The 20693-nt window shown below is 39.0% G+C and overlaps 1 protein-coding gene across 4 annotated transcripts in view; it reads right to left on the reverse strand.

Annotated features, from left to right (window-relative positions):
* Positions 1 to 6165: 6165 nt before the first annotated feature.
* LPIN1 (lipin 1) overlaps positions 6166 to 20693 on the reverse strand; it is an 80460-nt gene continuing 65932 nt past the window's right edge. For 3 of the 4 annotated variants that reach the window (XM_056487792.1, XM_056487791.1, XM_056487794.1), the window contains 6 exons: positions 19320 to 19468; positions 17616 to 17702; positions 14650 to 14802; positions 12702 to 12816; positions 10535 to 10638; positions 6166 to 9705 (listed from right to left, as the gene is read on the reverse strand). In XM_056487792.1, coding sequence (XP_056343767.1) covers positions 9546 to 9705; positions 10535 to 10638; positions 12702 to 12816; positions 14650 to 14802; positions 17616 to 17702; positions 19320 to 19468 — 768 coding nt within the window. In that variant the 3' untranslated portion in view covers positions 6166 to 9545. Of the gene's footprint in view, positions 9706 to 10534; positions 10639 to 12701; positions 12817 to 14649; positions 14831 to 17615; positions 17703 to 19319; positions 19469 to 20693 lie in introns of those variants that run through there. The other variant, XM_056487793.1, reaches the window with a different exon arrangement.

A 20693-nucleotide genomic window follows, 5' to 3' on the forward strand; every position in this document is an offset into this window, starting at 1 on the left:
GCACATGGGTGGAGATACCTCGTACTGAGGGCTTGGCAGCAAGGAGGGCTCAGGGGACCATGGATCCATACAACCAGGGCTCTGGTGCCCAGGATCATCAGCAAGGGTCAGGTTGCAGTTGTGACTGAGAGGCAGGAGCTGGCCCAGCCAGCTGTGAGGGTACCAGTGCTGCTGTGCCCTCCAGAGGAGGGGTCCCCATCCCTGGCTGGGAACAGGGAGCTGCCCCTGGAGCAGCCCTGGGAGGCACTGAGCAAGAGACACAGGTGTGTCAGGCTCGTGGAGGGATTTTTTTTCCCACAAGACAGCCCTAAATAAGGAAATGAGAAGCAGCCTCTTTTGTGGCTGAGATTCACTCTGGAGGGCTGCTTCTTGCCTGATGCTCCTATGTTGCAACACAGGAAATTTGCTTCTGCTAACACCTGGTGTTGTTTCAAACAGCCAGATGGCCCAAACCTCAGTCTCCTGTAATTGATGGCCCACTTGTCTAACCCTGTAACTATCTCTGCTTTAGACACAGATGCTGCATCTCTCTAAATTCTGCTCCACATTCAAACATCCTACCTTCCTGTTTCACGTATCAATCAATGCAGTAATTCTTACAGAAACCAGCAATGGCCTGTATAAACCAGGAGACAGTGGGTGTAAGCAAGGAGAGATAAAATTATGCAGGCCTAAATTACAAACTGAATGTGGGGTTTGAAGGATTTAGACTCGTATTGCAAAATCAGCTGGGACAAAACCAGCAAGCAAACAACATCAGAGAATGCCCTGAGAGCAAATGTTAGCTCACACAAGCCAGGATGCCCTGCTATGTACTGCTCTCTGTTACAGGGACTAATGCTAGTTTGGTGCTTCTCTGCACCAGCCTAACCCACTGCTCATTTCTGGCAATCCAAATAGCCTTATACTTGCAATACTTTTTTTTTTTTCTGGGTTTTTCTGGTAGATGGTCCTCTTCTAGTTGGGCTCTACTTGTAGGTGGTCTCATACTACAGGGATGATGATGTGGATCCTACAGGCTACCACAGTACCAGCAGGCATTAGCCTTTATGAGTTTGAAGGCCAGAAGCTTTTACTTGACAAATTAGGATCTGCCCTGAGCTCCCTGCTTCCCCTCAATCCTTGCTCTGAACAAACTGAAGGCTGACACCTGGGACCCTGACAACAGACTCAGGAAATGAAAGCTGATGTTACTGAGGCTACCAAGTTGTTTTGTTCCTGACATTAAATGGAGACAATATTCTTCCATCTCTCTTGCTCAGCAAGCATAAAACTTGACTGTCAGGTGTTCAGAAGCTGAGCCACTGTTGGTGGTTTAAATATCTTTCTTGCATGATCCCTCCATTTCATATTACAGCATCTCTAGGCATTAAAGCTTTGCTTTCAGGGTGTGCCTGGGACAGAGCAACTGCCAAGACATAAGGCACAGAGCACAGTGAAGGCTTCACTCAGTCCACACAAGATTTCTGTGCCAGGGCATAGACTGGATCCAGTTCCTCACTTAGAACCAGGTTTTTGCATCTGTGTTAGTCCCTCCCTTTAAGGCAATTTCTTTACATGTGGGTATGTTACCATCCAGGTTCTCATCTGAATGTGGTTATCCCATGCTCTCAATTTCACTGAGGGACACCAGGCATGTCACTTTATAAGGTCTGATCACAATTACAGGATGATTGCTGTGAGAATAAAGAGGTCAAGTATAGAATTGGGATGGACACAGTAAAAGTGAGGTTACAGTTTCATGAGACTTAGACAGAAGCATAATGTTCTGCTCCCCTTTGAGACCACATAACTCCCTAAAGCAGAACAAAATAATCCCAGGAGTAGAGAAAGGGGGTGGAGGAGGAGAATCAGGAGGAACAAACAGGGAAAGTGACTTTTTTCCTTTAGGCAGTTAAAAAATCCAGTAGATCAGATCCACCACCCACAAAACCACAGCCCTGATTTACAAGAATTTACTAAGTCAAAAGAAATGGAAGTGATTCCAATGGGCAGAAAAGCAGTGCAGAGCAAGAGAAGAAATGAGCTTTTCAGAGAGGTGCAATACCTATGAAGGCTTTCAGGTCGTGCAGAGAGTGCTCAAAAAGGCAATGTGTGTGTGAACTGCTGAACTGCTCCCTAAGTCACTGTAACTCCATACAATCTGTTACTGACACAAAACAATGTTTCTGAAAACCACCCCACCCCGTCACACTTTGAGAAACAGAAATGTTATTTCCATTCACACAATACATGGATCAGAAAAAAAAAGTCCACAATACAGGGCACTGCATTTTTACACAATATCTGGATCCCTAAAGGAAAGGGGTAGGATAACATTGATTTGTCTTCTTTCTTTCCTCTCAGTACGTTCCCAATAAAGCTGCTTCACTTTCTGAGCCTCACAATTTTTCCTTCCAATTGTTGTCTCTGCCAGCTTGAACTTGACAATTGAGAGAGGTAACTGGCAGGTCCCATTTTAAGCACGATCCATTGAATTTCTGCTTTCCCAATGTACTTATTTGCTCTAGGTGTGGTTTTTTGTTCATACTTTATTTTCCACACTTCATCTCTAAGAAGCTCATGCTACCAAAGCTTTCAGATTTTTCTGGCCTTGTTGCAGAACTGCAGCTTCTCTAACGTTGATATTGCACAGGCTCCCAGCAGACAGAGGTGAAAGCAGTTCAGGACACAGAATGCCTCCTCAAGACTGAGCTGAGCTACAGATGAACTGAAGCACCTCCTCAAGCCATAGCAAGAGCTCAGCTCATCTCAAAGCCTCTGGAAAGAGAGGTCCCAGTATCTCATGGCCAGTCAGCTGGGACCTGCATGGGGAAAGGAGCCACTGCCAGACCCAAGCCCTGCACCTGGCTCTTCCCAGGCACGGCACAGACATGTCAGCAGAGTCAGGGCATGAGCCCCAGCCCTGCACACAGTTGCCTGTCCAGGCTCCAGTGGCCCGAGCCAGGGCACCCAGCACTCAGCAGCAAGCTCTGGGCACAGTGTGAGGGTCAGCAGAGGCCAGCAGTGCCCCTGTGTGCAGGCAGGCAGCTGGACTCGGGCCAAGAGAGTGGTTGGTGCAGGCGCCTGAAACAATCCCTGCCCTTCACTGGGCAGCAATTTATCTGCACAGCCACAGCCACGAGCTGGAAATATAAATAGTTGTATCTAGCAATGGGGAATGGAAACTGTCCTGGTCATTGGTTTTGATGTATTTATGGCTGTTTTTAACGTAAATGTAAGTTTTCAGTGCTAACGGTCCAAGCCTGCTGAGGAGTCTCTCCTTCCGCCACCATATTTTGGCAAAAGTCAAAAACAAGTTCACATCTCCTACCTCCTTGCCTCCAATATTCTGAAGGGATGAAAGGGATGGTGAATTGGATGGAAATCTGTAGCACTCGCTATTCAACACTTCAGATTGCAATCATAGCTGTGCATATCTGAGCAGCCATCCAGATGCTGATGGAGCTGGTCCTGTGTCAGTAAGATTAGAGAAAGCTCTCCACTGTTTAACTTTTGGATATTTATTGCCTATAAATTGAAGGGCCAACACATATTGAGATACCAGGGGAAATATCTTTTATTGCCTGTGCTAATAGTAATGTTCTAAGATAAAGCTGTTATTTTAAAACATGTCTTATTTTCACTTTTCACTAGTGTTTTTAACTGTCCTGAAAAGAAGGATGTTTATACAATTTTGCAAAGAAACATGAACTGTTCTACTCCATTTACATTTCTTTGTTCCAAAATGTATTCCTCTTGTTGAGATTCCAGCAGACAAGGAAAGCAGACACAGCGGTTACTTTCCAATGTGAAACTTAAAACCACAATCTCCTGCTCAGAAAACACAGAATGAGTCACAGGAAGGGGCCACTTGCTTGCAAAACTCATTAAAAGCAAGGCAAGGCAAAATGGATTTCCTGTATCAATAAATAGATTGCTGGCAGTAGGCAGAACACCTGACAGTGCTGGAGGCTAAAAACCGGTCCAAGGGTAACCATTAGTAAAGCGAGATCAATTCTTCAGCTCAGAAACTGTATCACCCTGATGCAGAGTTTTCTTGGAATTAGCTGGCTTAATCCAGCAAAGTGTTTAAGAATATGCATAAGTTTGATCTTAGGGAGGGATGAGTTAAACAGTTGCTAAACTAGGCTGAAAAATGATGATGTATGTATTTATTCACTGAGGCAAGCTGTAGTAAGAGGATGCATGCGTGGTACAACTGAGGTGCAGATATTACAGGTGAAAACTTTGCTTCCCAAGTTCATGAAATAATAATAATAAAGAGAAGCCCTAGTCCTTGCATAAGCTTAAAATTTAGCTGCAATTGCAACTTTGTTTTGCTGTTAGCAGTACTCCTTGGACACTTGAGCATAGAATTCTTTTTGTACAATGCTATTCTCTTCTGTCTGGCAAATGAAGCCAAAATGGCTTTCTGATATCTTCTGTGCAGTGCAGACACACGGGATGTTAGGCTGCACTGCTTAGGAGGCACAGGGCAGAGCTCAGTGCCTGGCCCAGCACCACCCAGGGTCAGCACAGAGGTAGGAACAAAAAGTGCTTTTTGGCCACTTGTTCTGTTTTTGTTCCCTTCCTCTAGTCACCCCTAGGAAAAAAAAAAAAAAAAAAAAAATATATATATATATATATATATATATAATTTTACCTTTATTTTTCTCCCTCATTTCCCAATGGCTGGAAAGGTCTTGATGAAGGTCTCTTCCCAAAGCATCCAACAGCTGTATTCCTCAGCACCAACTATCTCTTGGCTCCCATTTACAAGCAGCCCTTTGACTGCGTATTTTCAAAATTCTACTGAACACAATGAGTGTTTACTACAAGCACAAGAGTGAGACTACCTAAGGTCATGGCATTGTGAGTGTACTCTCTTCACTACCATATTTTGCTGGACTTCTACGAAAACAAAAAAAAAAAAAAAAAACAAACAAAACAAAACAAAACAAAAAAAAAAAAAAAGAAAAATCCACTAAGAACAACCTTCTGACTTCACCTTTTCATGCATTCATAAAAGAGCTGAAAGTTATACTACTTACAGTTTTAGGCACTAGCTCTTAACATCAACCATCTTCTATCGCTTGCAATGAACTATCCTGAGGTACCTGATGGGATGTCAACACATATTGAATTAAGGCTATCTATTTATAAGGATGAAAATGTAGTATTCAGGAAATACTCACTACCTTCCCCATGGCATCAAAAGACTCCCCTCCCAACAACTTTATGGTCTTATCTCCTAAGGAGATTCCTCCCTCAGACTGCTGTATCTCTAGTGTCAATGGGATATTGACAGGATATTCCAGGAGCAATGAGGGTGTCTTTATAAAAACTGGTTCACTGATGCAAATGCACCATTTCTCTGACTCGTAATTAAAAGGGCACCTTCATTTCAAAGTTTGTCTCCAGAGCTCCAGAGTAAATGTTTATACAAGGCAGAGACATACAGAAAATAGAGAAGAGTGCAGAAGCAGTGGCTGCAGGCTGCCCAAATACAGCTGCTCTTGTATTTTTAACAGAGAACTTGAGATGCTGCAGAGCCTTATCAGCCCCAAACATCTTTGTTGTCGTACCAGCACGCATGAGCCTGGCAGTATCACTACACTGCAGTGAGACTGCTCAGCAAACCTGCCAGTGGGAGCAAAAGGCAGCACTGTATTCTCAGGGACAGGAGGAAAAAGAGATATTGGCTTCTCCCCAGCAGGATGGCCTATGTCAAAGTAGACAAAAACAGGCTATCTGGTCTCACTGCCACAGATGACAACATCCCCATTCAAAACAGATGGACAGCTTTTGCTTATGTCACACTAGGAATTAGACAAAAGGAAGATTCAAAAGATTCTGGGGTGGGGTAGGATTTCTGACTGCTCCAATCTGCTCCAGTTCCCGTTTGGTTGCTCCTGGCTCCAAGGTGATGTTCCCATGCCCCAAAACAGCCAGAGCCCAGATCCTGGCCCCGTCTCCTTCAGTAAACTCTTTCAGTTTTAAAAGGCTCTGGGTAAACCACTGCAGCTGAACAGCCAAAATAATCTAAGTTACACTGCATAGCCCCAGTAAGAAACAGGCAGTGGAGACTGGAGATACAAAAGCCATGCTTTACAGGTTCAGCAGTTCTGCTAAAGCACTTTGCCATTATCAAAGAACACCAAAAAAAAAATAGAAAAGTCAGGAAAAAATTATTTTTGCCTTTATTACAATATATATTTCTACCCTTGTTGCATTCAGAAGATCAAAATGAAGTGTTAAAACTATTTTCATCACTGCAGTAGCACATACATATACAGAATAAACACTGTATATAAATAAGCTTTCAAATAATAACAAACCATATCTACAAATAAAAAATACCCAATACCACTTTCTCCTCCTTCCCCAAATTACAGCAATAACATTTTATCTTCAGTGTAACTGATGTCACAAGCACGACTCTCTTTCCCTCCCATGACACAGCTAGAGTGGTGTGGTCATCAGCACCAAGAAAATAAACATTAGTCACTCCTCACTGCTGCATATTCTGGTTTCTGTGTATTTTATTAATAGAATATACTGTGATTTAATGTGTCTGCATACTTATGTTACCATATTCTTTCTGTAACAAAAACCAGCACTACACCACAAGCAACATTGATTTTTCTCTTTCACAGAAAGAGTAGCAATTTTTTAAACCATACCTTTTTCTTCTATATGAATTAACAAAGCAGTTTAAATATTATGCTAAAATTATTCAGCTACCCAATCAAAATGTCTTATAATTTCTGGAAAAGTATGGTGATGCTTCTAGCAGGTCAATCCCTTGATTTTCATATAAGTGTCTTTTTTGTCAGTAAATTTGATAAAAGTTACAGCAACACATTCCTGACACCGTTCAGCTATACTTCAATTTCAGATACAAAGGGGGATGCAGCAAGTCAGAAGTGAAGTGCTGAACGTCACAGAATCACAGAAAAGTTGGTCAGAAGGGACCCCTGGAGGTGATGCAGTCCAACTTCAGCCTTGAAGCAGATGGTTTCCAACACTAGATCAAGTCAGCCATAACCCTGTTTAACCAAGTCTTGAAAAACCCTGGGACAGATTCTGCAGCACCTCAGGGTTACCTGTACCAGCACTGCACTGTGGCCACAATCTGACAGAATTAAAACAGTTCCTCATTCACACTATAATTTGTTTTTAAATACTAAAGGCAACAAACAACCCTGGATTGCCTATTTTTAGAATTATAAATAAATATATCACAGGTTTTAATTGTGGAGAGCTTTCAGGGACCATCTTTTTTGGTGGGAGTTCTGTGTGCAGTATCTTCGGAAAATAGATTTTAACTACTGTTAAGGATAAAAACCACAAAACTGACAGCATCTCACTGAAGAGAAGGGTTGGTTTTATTTTATATATTTTACATAATAAATGGCTTGAAATAGGCCTTTACCAAAACTGAATTTAAATAGGATGCAGCTAGTACATTCACCCATTTATTCAATCATTAATGACAAGTATTAATTAAAGGAAAGTGTGGCTATATTTAGAGATGCAACCATCTCAGTTTGGCAACCTGCAATCCCCACTGACTGTCTTTCAGGAAATCCACCTCATATTTCTAACATCTTTAAGTAAAAAGATATTCACATTTTCTTTAAACTTTCAAGAGAACATAATCAGCTCTGGGTTGTCAAACACTCATTTCTTTCTCTTTGTGTCTAATCCTGGTATGTCCAAGGTGGACATTTACCTTGTCTGAAGTAGCAACATTCATGTGAAAGGAAGACTTAAGGAGGGCTCTCCACTGCACACTGCAGCTGTGTAAAGCATTGCACTTGTTTTCATTACTATTGAAGGCACAGAGAAATCATAAATTGGCCCACTAATATCCCAGATAAAGTCTTCAGTAGTAAGACTTAGAAAACCCCTACTAGAGAGTTACCATCCTATCTACATTGCTATCACTCTTGACATGCAAAACCAGAACTTGTTACAGAACAAATGTGACACAGATCAGCCATTTCCAAATTTCTGGGTGATAACCAACCATAATCACATCTTAAAATTTCTTCTGGACCGCTCTGCCTTCCTGGTATTAAACTTTTAAGTGAAAACACTACAAAGCAGCTGCAAAACATGTACCATAGCCTCAGATCACAAGCTGGTAGAGACCACAGCTCGTGAACCACCAGTGCAGTCATACTGAAATACAATGTACATAGAAGCCCAAGATGGCATCTTCAGCATTCAGAAAGCAATTAGACTTTTCAGTATATTTCAAAAGGAAAAATTAAGTTTCTTTCCAAACTACAACACATTTGAAGTCATTTGGCATGTGGGCACTTGGAGTCCATATTTTAAGTACCACAATGTGTAAAGGCAGACCATTTGGAAAATGTCATCAACTGATCCACAGTATTGCTTTTTGTGCACACAGTTCAGTCTTAAGGCTGTCAAAAGCAATATCTACAGCTTGTGTCTGGATAAATAAGGAAAAAAAAAGAAAAAGGAGGAGATTTCATTACCTTAAAGGAGAGTAAATTGCACTAAAAGTATCCATTCTTTATGATACAAAACAAAGCAAAAAAACCCCCATATAGTAAAAACCTGAGATGCATCATTCACCAGCATCAAAATTCACATTTTAACCAAAATAATATTTCAAACAAAACTATTCCATTTTAATAAAATCCTTACTATTTTTGGCTCAGTAAAAAATCTTCAACCTCAGCACACTGTGTGTGGGAAAGATGTGTTTACTGAAAATCACCCACTTCAGTAAGGTGGGCATTATCCACAGTGGCCTGTATCTTCCACTTGCACAGTTATCTTCATCCAAAAAGCTACTCTTGAAGCATGATAGTCCTCAAACCCAGAGAGACTGGAAGAATCTGGCAATCCTATTTAATTTACTTTCTATTTAGATCACACATAATTTATTTCCTCAGAAATGTCCCATGTCAAAACAGGCTGGAATAAATCAAACACAGCTCAACTGGTTTTGACAGCTACAGTGATTTACATCTGCTGAGAATCTAGACCAGTAATTAACTCTTAAACAGCTGTTGGTCAAACAAGGGGAGAGGGGAAGAATCATCTGCTCCTTCAGAGAGAAGAATTTTGATATACAGATTGCAATCTCTATCTGTGTCACCAGATAATGTCAGGAATGGTGAGCACCTTCAGCTCCCTTACAGGCAAGGGGTTCTGACAGGATGGAAGATGGCTTCAGTGATGCAGAACAGACATGGAATCACTTTATAACCTTATGGCATATTTAACTGCCAACAGCACTGCACTTTTAATTGACCTTATATAATGGAAGTGCATGGCAAAATTTGAGAAGCTAGGAGAGGACCTAGAAAAGCAACTCCTATTCCAGGCAAGACTCCTCTTGCCTGGAAATCTCACTAGTTATGAAAAAGCATTCCTAAGTTTGCTCACAACGGAAGAATACAATGCTCTCAACTTCACAACTTCAGATTCCAACTGAACTGTCAACAGCAAAAGCCAAGTGGTGCCCTTCCAACACAAGCCAACCCATTCTTTGAGGTGAGACCAACGATTTGGAGGTGGGGTTAAGATGAGGCTGGGTGTACATCCTGAGTTTCAAACGGTGGCAGAGGTTCTCTCCAGTAGGTGAACTGGCTGTAGGTGTCAGAACAAGGGAAGTCTGAAGAATGACTTCTTTTCAGCAAAGGGAAAATGTGGTCTACCACTTCACAGAGTCTGACATAGCTGGAAAATAAAAAATTAAAATAATGCTGAACCATTTCAGATCATTTACATTAAACTCTTTTTAAGTCCCCAACCACTAAGGCATGACTACATTTACAAACGGACAAGGTGGACAAGTCACCCTCCTCAAAGGAATAAAACTAAATTTAATTTTGGTGCACAGCTTCCAGACAGGATAAAAAATTTATTCTAATGCGTTCATTGTAACAAATGACACTCACCTAGTGAGAAACATGCCATTTTACACCCAGATCACCTGCTAAAAATATTCAGGCACCACATTCTGCTTCTCCATTTCTGTCCAGCCTGGCTCAAGCAGCTCCCTGCTCAACTGATTATTCATATTTTATACACATATGGCTCCCCTTCAATTAAGGACACCAACATTTAACATCACTAAAGCCATTCCACTATTAGGGGTTGCCAGTGCCTAAGGAACTTGCTGGAAGCACTTGACCCTCTCTTCAGATTTTGTTTTCTGGCTCTTCTGGATAGGAGACCCAGAAAAAGGAAATTTTGAAAAGGCCAGGAAGAAGCAGATGGTGTCAGCAAATCTGTGAGTCTCATTTTTACGCAGACTAAATCATTCACTTCTAAATCTTTTACGATTAAAGTAGATGGACTATATTACACTAAATGCTAAAAAATTTCTTTTTGTAACTTTAACTGAAGGGAAGTGGAAAATCCGTATTTTATTCTAAATCTTTTTTGTTTTCTTTGAAGTATTCCAAGGATCTTTATTTACTAAAATTGAATGGATCTTTGGGCAACTTGAGTCATAAGTTAGCACAGCAAACTAATTTAATGTTAGGGATAGGAGATTACTTACGATGAGATGTTTGTCTTTGCATGCTCTTGTATAAGTTCTCCTTTGGGATTAACTGTAAATATCCTGTTTAAAGAAACCCCCACTTGTTTGTATGAATAAACATCCTAAAAAGAATATAAAAGAAAAAAAAAAAAATCATGATTCTGCCTTTGCAAAATCATGTGTAATCCTGCTGTAATATATTACACAAAAGAACATATTTACACAGAACTGGTACTAAATTTACCTACTTATTGTTTGCCTGAAATTCTCCATTATGTTACAAATGAAGTCAATCTATTGAAATGTTCATGAAACAGACAATTTGCTGCTAGGTAAGAAGTTTGCCACTTCAGTTTAAACTATAATCAAAATCATGTTCATCTTTTCAGCAACTTCCTTGACACAACAATAACATTCAGTAAAGAACTAATGACATTTGATGTAAGAGCATTAGAACCTTCATTTTTTTTTCAGAGAATATTTAATGTCATGTGTGCATTGTACCAAGTATGTTACAACAGAGGTTAAACAGAGTATGTTACAGAGGTTAAAATGCAACTGACACATAAAACATTTATTTAAGGAATTATTTTTTAAGGACAAGGTCACAAAATTCACAACAAATATGTCTATACAAAAGCCATCACTTAGCCTCTGTGTTCAGATTTGTGGCATATTCATATTCTGTCAGAGCAAAGGGAAAAGAAGGAAAGCAAGAAATAGATGTCAAAACAGCAGCAGTGAGCCCCAGTAGGTAATGAAGATACAATTATGGGAAGTACAGTTAGAAGTCAAAATTAAGAATGTCTTCTAAGAAATTCAGATTGTTAAGGAAAACAGTAAGTTTTGATCTGTTCTAAACAAAAGCTTGACAAAATCAAAGCTGAAAATATCTCCCAGAAGATCAGGGCAAAACCAATTTCCATTTTGCTACTATAAATTATGGTTTTAAAAGCCAAAATGGTGAAAAACTGGAATGCTAATGAAGCCACAAAGCTTAGTTTTATATTGATATTGTAAAGATTGTTCAAAAAAAAAAAATTAAGTAACTGCACAAAAGTGAAGAGCAGCCACTTCAAGAATTCAGCATCGTGGCAGTCCACGCACTGTCCACACCTGTAACATCCATGTGTACAGAAAATATTTCCTCTTTTTTTTTTTTTTTTGGAAAAAACAAACCAAACAAAAAAAAAAAAAACAAACCACACAAACAAAAACAAAACCAATCCAACCAGAACAGAAAAACAACAGAAAACCCAGATTAGAAGACTGAGAAAGCTGTGATCCTGAGCTATACAAAGCCCATGGCACATCCCACACCTGAAGCCTGCACTCTGACAGCAAGCATGGGAGTGAGCTACCAGTAATTACTTTAGAAAGAGTAACTTACTTTTTTACTTAAACTTTTATTGAATAAAATCATTATTTTAATGCATGTTTCCCTGAGGTTCAAAAAACTGAACTAGAGGTAGTTATTATCCATAATACAACATCACAGAAGTTTTAAAAATGTTATTTCATAATTGTATGTTTAAAGGTGCCTTGATAATGGAAACTAACCTGCCTGTAATATAACAATTCAATACAGCAATGGGACAGTGAGGACCTCTGTTACCTCTGACATAATGCTTTTAAAGCAGGAACAATCACATGATAGCTCATAAGACAGTTTCCTTTCCTACATGCATAACAGCATTCTTTGCCCCAGGGCAGGAGCAGGAGCCATCTACAGCCCAAACAGCCAGTCTTCCAATGGGTGACAGAGATCTGACTTTCTTTTCTATGTCCAATTTATCACTTTCCATACAGAGTAGAACCTTTTGACTTCAATGGGATATTCTGAGTGTACTTAAGAGTTTGAAATGTCAGTCTCACCAATATTAATCTGAAATATTTTCTGTCTGCCTTCAGGTATCTCACTGATATTGTATCTGTGGGGATTAAAATGAGATCATTGTTTCTACATAAGCTTAACTGCTAATTTATGCAGATATAACACAGTTACTTTGTTACCCTTCCATCTCTGAATCCTAGTCATGGAAGAGCCTTAATATTTTCTTTTGTACAGGGCCTAATAAAATGTTCCTATTTCTCATTTAAAGCTTCTAACTTCTAATAAATCAAACCATGAAATAACAGCAAGTTTCTGTTCTCTGCAACAGAAATAAATTCAGCTACTACTTACAGCAGGTCTGTTTCCAAAAGCAGCATAAAAGGGCTCTGTGTTAGGATAAAACAAATTTTTGATGTCTGTCAAACACTGAACTTTAAATTTTTCTGGCTTCTTTTCTATGACCTCCCTGAAACAATAAAAAAGGGAAGCTGAATAAGTACAACACATGAAATACATCAGAAACCATTTAATCTTCTTTATTCAACGTTTTCACCTAGTTAGATACTGCTGCATGGCATACACCCTTCTCCAATAAATCTTTTAGAAGTCAGATTGCACATGAAGACAAAACAGTATTCCCAAATTTACATAATGGGTACAGTAAATAAATAAATGAAACAAACTTCTATTGAAACCTACATTACCATGATAGCTACTGAGCAAGGCTAGTGGATTACAGGGAGTAGCTGCTAAATCAATCCTTAAGAGGCATAAACTCTTATCAAGTAAACTGCCTCCTGAGAACTGCAGAATGATTTATAGATTACATTAGCCCTCACTGTTTATGGTGCTGTTTTTCAAATTTTATTTTTAAAAGGATTGCAATCACCATATGTGCTAGAAGCACCTCAGCCTGTTAAGACAGAATTACACTCAGGTTCTCCACTACTGCTAATTAGCAAAAGTTAAGGAATAAACAAATCTTCTATTTCTTTTCAGCTGCTCCTTATAGAATAGAGAACTCATTAATGAACAGAGGAGTTATCTCATCTCTGGGCAAAAGCCCTTTCACAACAGCTTCTCTTGGCAAGAGGACTGAACAGGTGGCAGAGTCTGGAGTTCCCATAACATAGGAAGATGCCAGCATGACACAGAGCACTTAAGAAGCTCAGAATCCAAGTTCCTAGCACCAACACATATGTCAAGGAAGATGTGAATAGTACAGAAGCTTCATAGGAGTAAAGCAGCCCTTTGGAACAGCAGATCCATGTATAAATGAATGTCTAAGAATGTGCAAAAAAATGAATTAAACCACCTTTCCTCAGTCACATACACCTGATCTCAAACCTACAAGGATTAAATCTATGGATAAGACAGTGAAGTCCATACACACATATTGCCCATACACCTCAGCAGTTACAATAGTGTACACTGAAAGACAGGCATTCCTTAAGTCTAAACAAGATACCAAAAAGGGGTATAATTTTAAATGTATTTCTAGATACAAGGAGATTAAGATAACAGTAACTACCTTCCACTGCATTTATTACTTAATCAGTCTGAGAAGTGCACTGTAATACCTCCATGGTTTCTTATATTTAGAACATGACTGGTAAGACAGCCTGTAGCACGTCACTCAATCAGGAGAACATCTGAACAACCTTCCATTAAAAATTCTAATGAAATATACCCTGTCACAGCAGCTTTTAACAGCTTAAAATATTTTCAGTAATCACTTGACATGCTTCACTGAATTAGACAGAAGGTACAATATTCATAATCTGGGCTGTTATTATTCACTCACCACAGTTCAACACCTAGAAAAGATAACACTGTCCTCAAAGAATCCCACAGTGCACTCAGGAATATAAAAAGTTCATTTCATTTTCACACTAATTTCTTCAAAACCCACCAAGAAATAACCTTCCACAAAAATACACTCATGCCAACTGGAACATCTTACAGGTGAAGACAAGAGTGATTGCAATGAAAACATATACATTTCTCCCATACCCAAATATGAACATGGGATGTTAAATACATGAAGTCACCAAGCAGTAGCTACTGGTAAACAGTGAACACAGCTGTGCCTTAATATACATCTAAGATATAAACTAGGCAAAAAACAGATACTGTATTTTGGTCTAACAAAATTTCTTCTTAATTAAATTTTGCACCAATATGTAAAGAAAAAAAAAACAAAAAAGAAATTGTTTCAAGCACTCCCACTTAAAAAAACCTGTTAATTCAGCCTCCACCAACCTCAGTTTCCTTCTCTGTAAAAGCAAAATTGCATTACCTGTGAAGAGCTGAGAAGAGGCTGCTTGGACTCAGCAAAACTGGCCCTTGAGGCAGCACAGTTCCTCTTTCATTGACCCAGTGCAAGTATCCTCTGGTCATGCCTGCCATTCCAATAGCTCGTGCTGAGCAGTACAAAAATTTATATCCATTTCTGTGAGCAGATATAAAAGAAGAAACTACTGTAAAAATAAAGCAGGTGTTTAGATATTAATAATTTTGAGAGTTTACTTTTACATAAATCAAATCATGGCTGTTAAAAAGTCTTATGTTTAACCCAAACTTAACTTAAAAGGAGTAAAAGCATTTATGTCAGAAAACTGGATAATTAAAACCCATGTAGCCCTGCTGCATTTATTAATTACACCTAAGAGACCTCATTTATCTCTTCTCCTCTTTATGATTTATGATTACTTAAGTTTGCCTTTCCACCCCTGTGTGATGGAACCACTCTCCTCAGAATTAACTGAAAAGAGGAAAACACTTGGCATAAGGCACACAATGGTATATTGGCCTTTGTTGTATTAACAGTGTTGCATTCCTGCCTCTGCAAAAAAAGATGTGCAGCACTAACGTATTTCCTCAAGCTGGAAGAACTTGAGCTTCAAAACACAGGATGAGAAGTAATCTTTAACTTTTTACTGAAATTAAAGTTTTGGCATAAGTCACAGCTTACCTTTGATTCTGTTCATGATAGAACAGAATCCTCTCTGATATTAGGTCAACTTAATAGCAACTTACTTTTCAATTTCTATTAAAAATTACTTTTCAGAAAACAAATAAATACTGCATTCAGTGCACGCGTGGTCATTAGATCTAACTATTAAGCATTTATATGGTGTTCAGCTGTAATATCTAACCACAACATGATTAACTCTCTAATTTGAAAACCAACATGACTCAAATCTATTTTTCCCCCTATGTTTATGATCATCAAAGCCCTAACAACTGATAATGCTGGCAGGCACAGAAATAACAACTGCAATTAAAAAAATTAATTAACATTTTTTCCAAATGTAATACAGAGGTTATGCACAGAACTCAGCATGTGAATTCCCAATCTGTCCTGTCTTTTTGTGAGCACGTATGTCTAATGTGCAGACAAGTGTCTCTGGCATAATTTAGATTCCACCATCCATAATGTATAATTCATCATCCATGTAAAACAAAAAGCAATAAACTAACCTTAGCATAACTCTAGTAGACAGAACAAATCAGATTAACTAAGAAGAGAGTTGTGATCTGTACCAGAGACTCTTCAAACATTTATGGTAATTTAAATATATAAGAAAAGCTGACATTCTTGCAATAAAAGCAAACAACAATCACTAATCCTCCTTGTAAAAATTAAAATCAGATATTTCATCTGAACCCATTGAAACATCAATTCATTGTTCCTCATTTCCTTTATTTCTCTCAATGGGTAATTACAAAAATTTCTTTGATCTTTCTGTGTACACAATGGCTTGACTATATTGCAAAATGTATCCAGGGAAACAACAGTACACCTGTACTTTTGCAGTAGCTCACCTATAGGCATTCCCACACATCAACACACATGGTACAGTGTGGTCATGGTACACATGGTACACTGGTACAGTCTAATTGTTTCTCTCCTGTTCATATTCAGAGGAAATATCCCCATTGTTTTGGAATAAATTGCTTTAGGTCATATCTGGATATGATGTTAACAACATTAACTGACCTAAAGCATAGCTGATTCTATTTCCAAATACTATAGCTGATACTGTTTCCTCAAGAGCTAATGGGAAAAAATATTTTTTTTCTAAACATGGCTAGACTCCAGGTATATTGAGCTACTTTTTGAAGATGCTCATCTTTCTCCAAGAATTACAAAGGATGTAAAAGCCACAAGTAAACGTGATGAATCCAAGTCCTTTACCTGCTCCAGTGGCATGGAAGGTACTTATTACCGTGGACCAGCAGATATAAGTGCAAGTCAGTTACTGGGCTATAATGCAGCAGCTAAAGCACTGATATTGCCAGGTTAAAGCCTTTCTTTAGGCCCTTTGCAGCATGGTCCTTACTGACTTTCAATAACTTGAAACTGCATTTTAAGCAACTTTTACTTATCACCTGCTCTCAAAATTAATCAATGGTTTTAATAACCAATTAAAACTGATCGTTCCCAACCTTGAAATTTAACATTGGATTAGCAACACTCACATAAAGAAATAAAATAAATTATATAACCAGCAGATTATCATCAATGTTTTTGAAGCTCGTTATTCATATAAAAATAAAATAACAATAATATTAGCAGTGAGTATCCATAACTGGGGGATTTCTAGTCAAGACTAAGACATTGTGCTGTGCTTTAAGGATGAGGTTTATCTTGCTTGACTAGAAGACCAATGTTTAGGCAGCTCAAATCAAAGCTGTTTCATTGAACTCCCTTTCTAGTCACTGGAAAGAAAGGGAACTGCCCCAAACAGACTCATTCTGTATGCTTTAAGTTCCATCCATGCACAACTCCAGGTAATCAAATTTGGCAAGATGAATTCCAACTACAGTGACTACCTGGGCCAGAGTCTTTATGCATTTCACAGTCTCCTCAACAAGGAATGAAAGGAAGGCGTATTAGCATCTTATGAATTAATATTGCTGCAATTCCCAGCTTACAAGGAAGTTCCACTTGCTGCAATTGCATAAGGCATTCAAATTAATGCAGTCTTGGGAACTGTCTGTATCTGTTTGGGATGGTTGGAAGAGCAATCATCAGTCACAAATAGGGGGGCTTCTTCTTTTGTTATCACAAAGCAGGTTTTGCTCTGGATATCACGCAGGAGATGTTTACACTGTGTAAGCATCACTGAAGCGACAAGATACTGATGAAACTGTCACCCTTATAGGTTAAGAAAAGCCTAGAGAAATTTAAATTTTTACACACAAATGAATAAACACAAAGAAGCCACAGATGCATGAAGAGATTTACTTAATACTCACTGGCTCACTTTATGGTACAACTTTGCAATCCCTTGGTGTGTCCAGTCTTTGCCAAGAGTTGGCAAAATATGACCCAAAGTATCTGACCTGAATAAAGGAAAACAATATAACTGAACTGAAAAAAACAAACCGAATAACAGTCAAGTCTAATAGAAATCTCACTAACTTACTTGGGTAGCTGCAAATGAAAATAAGGTATTCTGTAAGGGACTGATTGTCATCAGAGAAGAATTAGTTTATTCCGCTTTTTTTGAGATAGACTGACGTGCTCATCCTTGGCCATGTTGTTTAAATCACTTCTGTGCTCCAATATGGGTAAGCTTGTGCCCCAAAAGGTGACACAGAAGTCACAGCACACAGGCCATCAACCAGACTTCTAGGAGGCCACCAGTGCTAAGCACAATTTTGAGGTTCACGATAAATGTTTTCTAAATAAACCAAGCCTACCCATAATGGAAGTTTATGGGAAATTGAAAGTATGAGGTAAGTCACATTCTAGCTTACTTCCAACTAACTTCCCCACATGAAGCCAGGAGTTGGTCAGGTATAAACTACTTTGAAATGTTTATTCTGGCTTCGATGTATTTCCTGCTTTAGATGAGAGAAAATTATTTACGCTACAGTAACAAATAGTGCAAATGAACATCTTGCTTGACTAAGCATTGCACAGATACACAGCAAGAAGTCCACACCTCGAGTAACTTGCATCTTAGAGGAAGAAACAGTGGGCAGTGGCTCAGGATGGAATTGCATTGGCATTGAAAAGTGAAGTGGTTCAGTAACTCTGGGGAGATCAATAGCAGAGAAAATAGATCCCACTCACTTTATTGAAGCTTAAGAAAGCAAAGTGGGGAGAGATGTTAATTTACATTGACACCAAATGAGAAGTTTGACATAGAATGGATAAATCACAAGAAAGAAGAGAGTTTCAGTTTAAATCAAGTGTTTAAATTTCCCTCAGACTGCTCTCGAAAATTATTTTTCCTTGTTCTTTTTCCTAATTAGGTATAGCTAAGTTTGATTTTGAAAGAAATTGATTTCAAAACAAATTAAACGTCTCACTTCAAAAGACAATGCTTCTGGTTTTATTTTGTGCTTTTCCCATTCCACATACAATTGTTTTCCTCAGTGTTAAATATACTAATAAATACAAACCAGCAAGTCAGTCAATCATTTTGGTCACTTCAAAATTATGAGTTTTATCCAAAGTGCTAATCTGAAACTTTCTGAGATTATAGTTCTGACATTGATTTTGGAATCTAGTCTTCTAAGTAATAATGCCTATCACCCCAGGAATGCCATTTAAAACAAAATTCACATGTTTCTTCTTTTTAATTACACCTTCATATTTCAATTACTACTTAATTCATAAGTGTGATACAACAAAAAGGTTAGGACTTTGCAGAAGGTCCTCCAAAACTGCTGTGAAGACTAACATGAAACACCAACAGGTGACAAATAATGGGCACATATGGCATGTGTCTTAAATTAAGAATTCAGCTGAAGATTGTTGTATTGCTTGAAATCCAAATTTAAAAATAAGTTAAAAAAACCCAAAAAAACAAAAACAAGAAACAAAACCTCCCAAGACACTGGTATAAGAAGATTCTGTTATTAACATTCCCTTTTAATTATGTTTTCCTTTAAACTAAAGGGGAAACCCTTGCATATGAAGGGTTCATGCTGTCACGTTCATGAACTCACCGTGTGATTGTTCCATCAATATCAGAAATAACAACTTTATCATCCCAATTCCATAGGTAAATGGTGCCTTCACAGCGGCAAGTGCCTTGATACTGGGTTGTAACACTAAAGGTCACATCATTGGGGCCATTCTTGAGCTTTAAGCTTTTCTGCAAGACATTATCACCAAGATGATCAGCAAAATGAGCATGGACACAGTGTAAAAGCTGCATATGATCATTGCCTTGGTGTATTTGGCCGGGAAAGCTGGAGTGGATTTCTCCTCCCATAAAGGCAAACCCATTTGTAGGATTGTTACTGCCTAAAGACCAGAGTGTACTTGAGTAATGCAGAAGGATAGGGAGACCAAATTTATGCCTCAGGGAGATTTAACCTTGGGGGAAAAATCATGTGTGGTGCAAGTTGTCTGCTGCAGGAAGCAAAGCAGCAGGAATTACATGAACTGAAGAATTAATTACATTACATGACGAAGAATGAAACTTGCAAGGAGCAAGGGGAATGTAATGATGAGCTGGGCCAGTGTCAGTGCCCAACAATCAGGTATGCTGCTTTCCTGTCCTGACCACCCATCCTGAGTGCAATAGAGCCCAAGTCATGGATCTGGAGGGGTGGAGGAAGCCCATGAAATGGGAAAGTAATATGTATTTATGAAAGGATGGGATAGTAGTTAATAGAATGTATGTTTGACATAGAGATGGTTTAAGAATGTAGATGAGTTGTATCTGTGGATAAGGAAGGATTTCAGTAATGAAAAATAAATACAATGGAACAATTAGAAGACTTTGTGGGAACTGAGTATGATACAAAAGGGGTGGAATTTGTATTAGGTCTGGCTGAGCTGGAGTTCGTTTCCCCACAGCAACCCTCACAGTGCTGTGCTTTGCACTGGCAGCTGGAAAGGTGCTGGTAACACCCCTGTGATTCGGGTACTGCTGAGCAGCACTGGCACAGCACCAGCACTGCCTTTCCAAAATTCCTCTCCCATCAAGGGGCTAGGGGTGGGCAGGATCCTGGTGGGGGACACAACCAGGCCAGATGATCCCAATTAAGCAAACGGGTATTCCATACCATACCACATCAGCCTAGATATAAAAGTTCAGGAAAGGAGGAGGAACAGGGTACTTGTTATTTTACAATGTCTGCCTTCTGGAGCTGAAGCCCTGCTTGCTGGGAAGTGGTGGAGCATCCCTCACTGGTTGGAAGTAGAGAATATACTTGTTTTTCTCTTTGCTTATCCATTTGCTTATGCTCTCTCCCCCATCCCACTGAGAAGGGGAGTGACAGCATGGCTTGGCTGGGCACCTGGCATTCAACCAGTCAACCCAATTTGGTCACACTGAATTTTATTGCTTTCAGTAGAGGTATTCTAAATAA

This window comes from Oenanthe melanoleuca, chromosome 3, assembly GCF_029582105.1.
Source record: "Oenanthe melanoleuca isolate GR-GAL-2019-014 chromosome 3, OMel1.0, whole genome shotgun sequence".
NCBI lineage: Eukaryota > Metazoa > Chordata > Aves > Passeriformes > Muscicapidae > Oenanthe > Oenanthe melanoleuca.